This window comes from Sebastes umbrosus, chromosome 6 (genome assembly GCF_015220745.1).
Source record: "Sebastes umbrosus isolate fSebUmb1 chromosome 6, fSebUmb1.pri, whole genome shotgun sequence".
NCBI classification, from domain to species: domain Eukaryota; kingdom Metazoa; phylum Chordata; class Actinopteri; order Perciformes; family Sebastidae; genus Sebastes; species Sebastes umbrosus.
The window spans coordinates 16,631,183-16,641,229 of record NC_051274.1 but is presented as its reverse complement, the minus strand read 5'-3'; the positions used below and the strand labels follow the sequence as shown (position 1 = coordinate 16,641,229).

The following is a 10,047-nucleotide window of genomic DNA, read 5'->3' as shown; positions in this document are numbered from 1 at the left end:
GTAAACTGAATATCTTTTGAGTTTTTGGACAAAACAAGACATTTGAGGATGTCATCTTTGGAAAACTGGTCTTCATTTTTCAGTTTTCTGACATTTTATTGACCAAACAACTAATTAATTAATCCAGAAAATGATCGGCAGATTAATCGAAAATCGTTAGTTGCAGCCCTAGTTATTATCATTATGTTTTATTACACGGCTTTGTTGAATACTCTATTCTGATTGGTCAATCACAGCTTTCTACGGTCTGTTATTTCTTTATAACAGACCGTTGCTATGGACACAGTTCTGATGTCAACCATTTTTGTGTCAAATTATTGATTTCTTAAGTAAGTAGCCGTGCAATAAGTGTGATAATGTGCAGCTAGTGGGTCATTGCAGCTAGCGGGCCTTGCATCACACTGTCTGGGTTTATTTCACAATAATGATCGGAATGCTGTACATTATCCCTTACATATCTTACACTATGTTATACTATATACTATTATATTGCTGTACTATACTGTACTTTTACCATACTATGTTAAATTGCTGTACTATACTATGTTGTATACTATGTTATACTATACTACACTTAATACTGTATCTATCTTTTTTAAACTTTTTAATTTAACCTTTTAACTTTTACCTTTCTTGGTTTTTACTGCGCTGTATCACTAAGTCATATTCCTGTGTACATTGTTGGCAACTCTTGCACTATATTCTATTATATTAATGCAGACAAACACTGATTAAGTACCATTATTCAATCATATCATATATTAGCCTACACTGTTTACATAGGTTTGTTGGCTGCTTCTATTAATCACAGGCGAATGCGCTTCACATGGCTATGGCACAACACTGTCATTAAAAGTGATCACTCCCCAAGTAGCAGAGGAGAGCTGTCGGAAGTATCTGTGGTAGAGTACATGTCATCTTCCTCTTCCTTTAAGCGCTGTTTGAGTGACTGGTAATGGGTGTGTCTGCACTGTGGTATTGACAGATCTGGCTCTGTCACTTGTCTTTGTGTCAGAGACAGGAAGCAAGGCATCAGAGTGGACAGAAAGCCGACATCTGACCACACCTAGAGCCTCAGGGCTGGATAGACCAGAGCCACAACTCTCTGACCTCTCGATGCGCTCTGAGACTCCTGACTCAACCACATACTATGAAACGTTGTGAAAGTGTGCTATCAACTTTCAGTAAACTCTTAACAAAGACAAACAAAAGGTATTCAAGTAAAAATATACAATATATTTGTTGTATAAACTTGTACAGAATGTCTTGGACATTTAGCTTTACATACACTATACATAAGGGTCAAAATAGGGTCACTTTCACATCCTTCATGATTTTAAGAAAATGTCCCCCATGACAACCACATTTTATGTACATCTTTACAAACATACCAAACGAAACAGCCCTTGGATGCACTTTTTAAGAGGCCATGACGAGACACAGATGACTTGTATAAAAATCCCTGAAAATGTCTCTTTGTGAGGTAAAAACACATTTTGTCAAACTCATTTCCTTTCATACATCAAACTCACTCATTTGTTCTGAGACAAGACTGGCAATATAGAACAGCTAATTACACACACATCATGTTTCCCTTAACATTATTGTGCCACGGAAGGAGTAGCTGCAGACTGAAGACTGTCGGAGTAAAAACAAAGGTCAACATCTATTCCTTTATACACTGATTACTCACTGAAATTGTTCCTTTCAATCGGGGCAAAAGCCAGTCCTATACACTATACCATGACCTGGTAGTAACTGACGTATGGTTCAATTTCATGTTAGGTTATGGTCAAGGCCTCAACAACAACAACAGGAAATGTGACCTAAAGGTTACAAAACAAGATCCTTGGTAGAACACAATCACATGCAAATAATGCAGTTATAAGCAACAGAATGTACAGGGGCGTTTCTAGAGAATAATGTGTTTTAACTTTGATGTTTTAACAGAAAGTGGCCACTCGATCTTGTATTTAAAGAACTACGTAACATTGTGGTGTTTACCAGACATTAGTGACGGTATTCTGAGTGAAAGCACAAAAAAATGCTTTCTGCAGTAACTCCATTCTGCTGCAAGTGAGCTGCCAACAGTTATCAGAAGAAGGACAATATTTCAAGGCCAGATCACTGTAGTAGCTTATTTCCCTCAGCTAGAGTACCATCAAAACATCTCGGATTGGTCCCCAGAAAACATTCGGATTGGCCAAAGACTCCTTTTAGACCATCAAGGCAATAATCAAAACTCATACAAAGACACACATTAACATCCGCTTTACAGTTGGTGAATAACAAATAACAGTCAATCCTAGATTTAATAGAAAAGTTATGAAATGTCCTGCTATTATGGTCGTACATGACCATTGATTAATGCCATGTATGGTTGAGAGCAAAAGTCATCCTTGTATTAGAAATTAAGGCAGGCAGGCTGGATCTAATGGATCATGTTCTCTGGGACACAGGCTCCTTTAACAGATCAATATAGTTCCTTTTGGTGCAGAAATACTGTAACTGACTTGTGTCAGCTATTTAGGCGTCTGACGGGCTCGGAAAAAAACCTCAGAGACACCCCAGGAAATGACAAGAAAGGCCATCCAATCAATCGATCCTCATGTTGACTCCAGCGTGTCCAGCTGGAAGACGTTGTGATTGGTTGGCGTGGTGAAGAAGAGCTGCTCCTCGTTGGTTGAGCGGTTATCACAGGGACTGTGCAGCCCCAGCGTCCTCTCAAAGTCCAGGAGTTGACCCATGAAGTTGAAGTTCGGGGAAATGTTGGACTTCTTCCTCTTGACGAAGTCATAAGCGTCGTTGAGAGAGAGGTTGAGTCTCTGCATCAGGTAGGCCACGGTGACGGTGACCGAGCGGCTGATGCCGGCCAGGCAGTGGACCAGGATGCCACACTGTTTAGACCGAGCCTCATCTGTAAGACCAAGGGAAATCTACTGTCAGCAGAAAGTTGTTGTTCTAAATAATATTTTCATTGATTCATATTTTCTTGTATTACAATGTAGTTGACAGATGTAACCCTGCTGATGGCACAATAAAAGGTACCACAAGCTTCTGCTGTTCTTGTTTTCAGAATTCATTTGACCTAGAAAACGGCGTGCCTAGTAGACCGTTAATTACACACATCAGCAAACAACTGTCAACTAAACAACACTGCGCTTGTTGTTGTGAACCTACATTCAAACACAACCCCAGAGAGTGGAAACACCATTTCCTTCCTCATTCTACCTAAAACCTTTGGAAACTAGTTCATGAAACACATCCATGCAACCACCAAACAAACAAGTCAACAAGCTGCGGTTTCAGGTGCAGTCGTGGCAATAGACAACGCAGCAATAATGAAACTGAAACATAATGTTGTAATGCCACCAAAAATAGGAAAATATATGTTTAGTTTCAAGATGAATTGTTGTTTTTAATAAAAGAAATTCAGCGATATTGTTGTACAACAGTACAATCAGGCTGTGATCTGAAAAACTCCCACCTGTCCCACAAATCCATTCACAAACCAGTTTACCAAATAATCATTGTTAATAAATGATTCCGAAGTAGTGATTATTACATTGTTATTAAACATAATTATCAAGCAATGACTTAATTAATACTAAGGTTTAAGCATCATAAAAGGTACCCAGCCCACACGGCTATGATACAGTACATGACACTCCTTGTGACAAAAACATTTTTTCAATTATTAATTATTATTAATTATTTAACAATTATTTTCTGAAAAGTGTGTCAGTGAGTTGTAAGTTGAACAAAGCCAGTTATTGACCTACTCACCTATAAATGATATGGCCTCTGGGAAGAACTGGGACAGGTTCTGACTCCAGTGGTCCGAAATGGGGATCTGTTTGTACCTGAAGTGGCCGTCGTGCTCAAACATGTTGGGGAGATTGGGTGTGACATTCAGGATGTACTTGATGTTGTGCTGGCCCAGCACGTCTAAGTTGGTGGAGTCTTTGGCGCAGCCCAGGTAAAGGTAGGGGAGAATCTGGACGGGGAAGGCGGGCTGATTGCTGGGGATGGGGCTCTCCTCGGACTCCGTGGCGCTGCTCGGCTCTCGATCGGATTCCCCATCGGAGCAATCCGAGCTGATCCGGAGATTCCCAAAACCCAGGACGGACAGCGGAGGAGAGGAGCTGGGACAGGAGCTGTCTAGGAGGGTCTCACAGTGCTCTGGGTACTCTGTGTGGAACTTTACAAATCCACCTGGACAAGAGCCAACAACACACAGGTTAACAAAGTCACACCATAGTAAGAAATGAATCATTTATTAAAATAAAAGCCTATATAAACTGCTTATTATTAATCATATTTTCAATAGCAAATAAAAGTCTGTTGGGTGTGTGTGGAAGCAGAGCTGTAAAAGAAGCTGCTCAAGTTCCCCCCAAAAAAAGAACCATTCATGAAATGCATGCCTGTTCCTGCTAGAGCAAAACATGGCGCAGCCATTTTGGAATTTTAATTGAGAATCTCAGTGACACACAAACTTTTTGAACAGCTCACAAACCGCAAAACCCACAACACAGGATGGACGTTATAGCGCTTCTAGTAACGTCAACGTCTGTAACGTTACTACACAACAACAGAGATAAACGTCTCGCAGTATTAACATTCAAAAAGTCGGTATTTGAAAGTTTAAACTGCTTAGCTTGTTCGCCTTTAATACAGCTTATAAAGATGCTAGCTTATGCTAATATTGCGCAAAACTAGCTTGATATTTACCAACGTTCTAGAAATGTAAGTTAGACGTTTTTCTAACGTTACCAACGTTCTCGAATTGTCAGTTAGACGTTTTCTAACGTTCCTAACATTCTAGAATTGTCAGTTCAACGTTTTCTATCGTTACTAACGTTCTAGAATTGTCAGTTAGACGTTTTCTATCGTTACTAACGTTCTAGAATTGTCAGTTAGTAGCCGTTTTCTACTGTTACTAACGTTCTAGAATTGTCAGTTAGTAGCCGTTTTCTACCGTTCTAAACTCCATCGCAGACACACTTTAACTACCTACTATTCAACATGAATGTATAATTTCATTCTTTTGGGGTTAATTCGACAGAGAAACTATTTGTACCTTCCAGGTAATACGCTTTACAGCCGTCCTCCCACAGTTTTTGAAGTAGCAGCCCCAAAACGGACGTCGGAGCTCCGCTGTCCTGGTGCCAGTCCACTCCGGTGCACTCATCGTACAGGACCACCGTGTCCGTCTTGCACCGCCTGATGAACTTCTCCTTGTCCTCGTGGTTGGGGATGATGGTCCGGATCGGTATGTTGCCCTTCTTGAACCTCCGGAGCATCAGCCCCGGTATGGCCAGGTTGATGGCGGTCTCGATGTGGGATGATTCGTAGAGCTCGTGCGAACGACAGTCCAGCAGGAGCAGAGAGGTCGCCCCGGACTCTAACTCCAGCTGCAGCCATTCCACGCTTTTACTCGGCGTCACATTATTAGTAGACATATCGGACTCAATATCATACCACATTGCTAAGCTAAAGCGCAAATACTTTACTACATGGTCCGCCCGAGCGACGAGACACAAACTACATTTTCAGCCGAGAAAAAGAAGCGTTAGAAATGTTGCTCCTCCGCCAGTAGTGCATGGCTGCTTTTTCTGCTTGAAGCGAAGAGATTTCCCCTTTTTCCTCTTCTCTATTTCCATCAGTCAGTGAGTCTGACCTGTCCTGATGGAGACCTCATTACTCTTTCATTTACCACACATGTAAGTTTTAAATGGGACTGTTTTATATAAGTCTCTTCATCAACTTCAGCTACTCCACATCGTACCAGGGTCCTCCTCCATGCACATTCTCCTTCTACCATTCCGATGCATGGGGAGAGTTTTTCTTTTTTTTTAGTTGACAGTAGAGCAACTCAAGAGGGAGGAGTTTATTCCTTATGATTTAAAGTCATAGCAGAAATAGCACAAAGTTTCATCTCAATGGAGTCACTCGATTTTTGTCAATCACTATTCATAAACCAGTGTTTTGTGATATTACAGATTTTTTTTAAACAATATTTTTTTATTGAATTCTACATATAAACATATATAAACATACAGACAGACTAACAATATTAATAATTAAATTGCACAATGAAATGTTTAGTCAGAATTTCCACAGTAATCAAAGAAAGAGAGACATGACATTTCATGTATTTCACATATCTAACAAAGAAAACAAATCAAATAAAAGATAAGACAAAACAAATAAATACCTCAAAAAAAGAAGAACAAAAAAACACACAGCAACACACAACAATTTCAACAACAGCACTCAGCAACACACAGCAGTTTCAATTTGACTGTGCCCCACGCAAGATGCCACCCATGTAAGAAGTTTATGCAGAATTATTTTAAGGGGGTTGTTATCACCAACAATCACTAAATATGATCCCCCACATTTTCCTATAGGGACTAAATTAGTTCTGTTCAATGCTACCAAATGACCTTGTTGTAACCTTGTGTGACTTATTAATTATTCATTTTTATCACTTAAAAATTCCCATGGGGGCTGAAGGTGTGTCTGGGTTAGAGTAACATAATATTTGCATAGTTGCATGATGGAATGGTGGACACTCTTAACAAATGAGGTGGAATTGCATTATAGATAGATCGATAGATAGATAGATAGATAGATTGTAACTTTATTGATCCCGAGGGAAATTCAAGTTTCCAGCATCACAGCTCCATAGTGCAAAACATGTCAGTAAAAAGGCAGTAAAAAAGTTAGTAGTGCAAAGTACAAAGTACAAAAAAAATATACCAGATATAAAAATACAAGGAGATGAAGAAAACTGTGAAAACTGAATATAATGCAGGGTAACAGCTGAGATACACGACTATTAAAAAAGTGAATATAGTGCAGAGGAGACTGTTCAAAATGAGTATAGTGCAGGGTAACTCCAGTAGCTTATTCTATGAAAGTGCACTGTGTGCATTATTATCTGTTATTGCACATAACATGTATTATTATTGCATATTTGTGTATCATGTTCAAAACCAAATTCCCCTAACCTATATTCTGCATACTTTGCCTGCAATCTTATGACATACTGTATCTTAGCCGGGACCAGATTCTGTATATATAAGCCATTTACCTATATAGTATGCAACTAGAAAGAATTTATAAAACTGCCCTTGGGAATATATATATATACGTTATATATATCTGCCCCAGCGACCAAGAACATTTACAACAAGTCTTTCATACCCAATGCATAACTTTGCTAAACTCATAAACACCATTCACACTGTCTGTTATTGTTATCTGTACTGTGCATGTTGTGCTAGTTATTGTATTTACTGTGATCTACTATGATGTGTTTTGACCAACCCATGAAGCCGAAGGCAAATTTCCACATTTTTATTATTCATATAACAATACTAGTCATATTACAACCACTATAAGTTAGTATTAGCAGTTTACTAGTATCTGTTTATTACACAGGAGGAAGTGCAATGAAGTATTTACAATTAAATCCCTGTCCATTCATTATCCATTTAGTACACAACAACAAATGTGCTGAATCCATTAGTTTAGTCTAAACTCTACTGCTGACTTTGAATCGGTGATGCAGTAGAGCAGCAGAACATTTCATAAAGGAAGTATGTTGTCATCTTTCATCATGATAATAATCATTATCAGCATTAGACACACCCTTGAAATGGCTCTCTTCCTCAATTTTTCCTCTTACACACGAGGTGAAGTATATGAAGGACTTTATTTCCCACGCTTCTGTATGTTACATGGTGACATTCATTCAAAAAGCATGTTGCTGTGTGTATGAATGTCTTTCCTTAGAATGCAGCCACAAACACTAGATGCATGGTTCGCCACTTATGTGTATAATAATGCAAGTGAATGGGTGAATGTGGAGGAATAAGAGAGAGAGAGAGAGAGAGAGAGACGCGTGCAGTGGGAATCCAGCCACGCAGCTCATCTGTCTGCACACGTGAGCGGGGGGGAGACACAGATGTGCAGAGCATCAGGATTAACAGAGGAATATAGGGCTAAACCTGCACACAAACACACGCACACACATACACACACACACACAAATGCTCTCAACCATGGACTGATCACACAACACACAACACACAACAACAGGCACCATATCATCGCTACACTACACCACAAAACACCACCATTTCAGCACCTGCCTCCAACAGCCAACCACCACATAACACATACTGGCTGTGGTCCATAGTACCACACATGATTGCTGTTCCGGTTGAACTCTCAATCTATGAAGTGTAGAAGTGTTGGACCTGCCCTCAGACTATTTTGCATTAAGGAACTGGGCAGCCTGCAACCGTAAAGACAGTGATGGATGAAGGAAATAATATGTGACAATGAGGTCAAACAACGCAACAACAGATGTAGATATACTGAACTCCCCTGTATATGAAGCAAGATTTATTTTAGGTGGAAGGATGACCTTGTTTATCAATCCAAGAACCAAATGGTGCTGCAGTGTATAATGAATAAGTCTCAAGATTTTGAAATCAACTACATGAACATAACTGGAGTATTGATTCATGTTCTGACAGTGGTGTTGGTCACCTGACTGCTCCACTTCTTCCACCAACACTTTGGTTACATAACGCAGCTCCAAACGTGAGCTCATGGTAATTCACTCAGAGGAAAGAGAGAGAGCACACTTTCAACTATAGTCTTTGATTTTTACAGAATCCCAGGTTTTTGCATGTCAAGTGCTGTTTATACCCCGACGGACACATAAACACACCCGTCACGTGCACATGTACACTGAGGATGAGACAGATGGGAGGAGAGCTTCCTCTCCATTGATGTTTCTCTGCATGTGGGAGTAAAAGGGCTTTCTTATTGACCTCATTTTATCTTGACATGCTGATCATAGGGCAGGCAGGATAGAAAATGTCAACAGAAATGTTAATTCTATCTTGTATGAAAAAGCTACATATTATAACCAGGCTGCTACAACGATGACAGATAAATCTGACGATTCATTTAAAATTCTCTGTAATGCCTGACATGCTGTGTGAAATACATTGAAGCGTATTTGCTGCATTTTATTACAACCAATATGATCTGCCATGCTATCTAGATGGGAAACACAATATCCTGTTCTCTACTGATACCATCTAGTGGTTGATCATGAAAGCTGCTGCTCCAGCTATGAGTCATCTGCTAAAGGGAGGAGGTGTCTGTCGTCACGGCTTCACAGCTCCAAACAGGAGAGCCAGTGTGCCTCCTCGTGGTGAAAACCAAGAACGCCATGAGATGCATTTCATGAATGGATGACCGCAAATCTGCCCTTAAGCTGATTATACATGAACACCACTACTTGATGCATCTCTGCCTTTTTACTAAGCCAGAAGGTCTTCTGATGAAAAACAGTCATGCCTTTCATGTTGTTTATGATAGAACTACTTATTACAATCATTACTATTTACTATAAACACTACTATTTACATCCCTAATCCACATACGTCTCCTTCACTGACCTTTTGTGATGTATCTACAGGAGGAAGCAATGCCACATTCCATAACATGTTATCACTGACATGAGAGATAAACCAGGAGTGCTGCATGTAATGAAATAGTTTACACATACAGTACACGTGTGTGCAGCAAATATCCTGGGTGTCATGGTAAATGTACAAAGATAAAACTGCATGTAAGACATGGTTGCACCATATTAGTGATTTAAGATACTGCGTGTTCACTGGGTTGGAGTGAGTGTGTGATATTTCACGCCATCTGCCCTCTCATACTTGAAGATTATTCTAGCGTGAAATGTTCAGATAGATTATTCCGATTAGATCTTTGCGTAACATATAATAGGCACATTTGCAACACATCAGTAAAACAACCCACCTGGTAATAGGAAAAGGGGATTTTTTTTCTTTCAAAAAGGCAGCATAAAAAACAAAAACAATAAAACGATTGCCGTTGCTGCAGTTTCCTACAAGCACAGTCCTCCTTATCTGAAACAAGGCCTTTAGAAAATGTTAATTCAACCTTTAGATGCTCTAGTGCTATACAAAAAAAGCCTCATTCAAA

The 10,047-nt window shown here is 39.6% G+C and overlaps 1 protein-coding gene across 1 annotated transcript; it reads right to left on the bottom strand.

The window, feature by feature from the left end:
- Positions 1-1,215: 1,215 nt before the first annotated feature.
- On the bottom strand, positions 1,216-6,047 carry LOC119490239 (dual specificity protein phosphatase 7-like). The gene is made up of 3 exons (XM_037773502.1): positions 5,081-6,047; positions 3,787-4,215; positions 1,216-2,917 (listed from the first exon to the last, which is right to left on the bottom strand). Exons 1-3 carry the CDS (start codon positions 5,484-5,486, stop codon positions 2,607-2,609), a joined length of 1,146 nt encoding a protein of 381 aa, XP_037629430.1. The 5' UTR covers positions 5,487-6,047; the 3' UTR covers positions 1,216-2,606.
- Between the last annotated feature and the right edge of the window lie 4,000 nt (positions 6,048-10,047).

Coding starts and splice junctions, on each gene's coding strand:
- LOC119490239 (XM_037773502.1), bottom strand. CDS start 5,486: ATGTGGTATGATATTGAGTCCGATATGTCTACTAATAATGTGACGCCG. Junction 4,216..5,080: donor TAAAGCGTATTACCTGGAAG/GTACAAATAGTT, acceptor GCTCTTGTCCAG/GTGGATTTGTAAAGTTCCAC. Junction 2,918..3,786: donor AGAGGCCATATCATTTATAG/GTGAGTAGGTCA, acceptor TTGGTCTTACAG/ATGAGGCTCGGTCTAAACAG.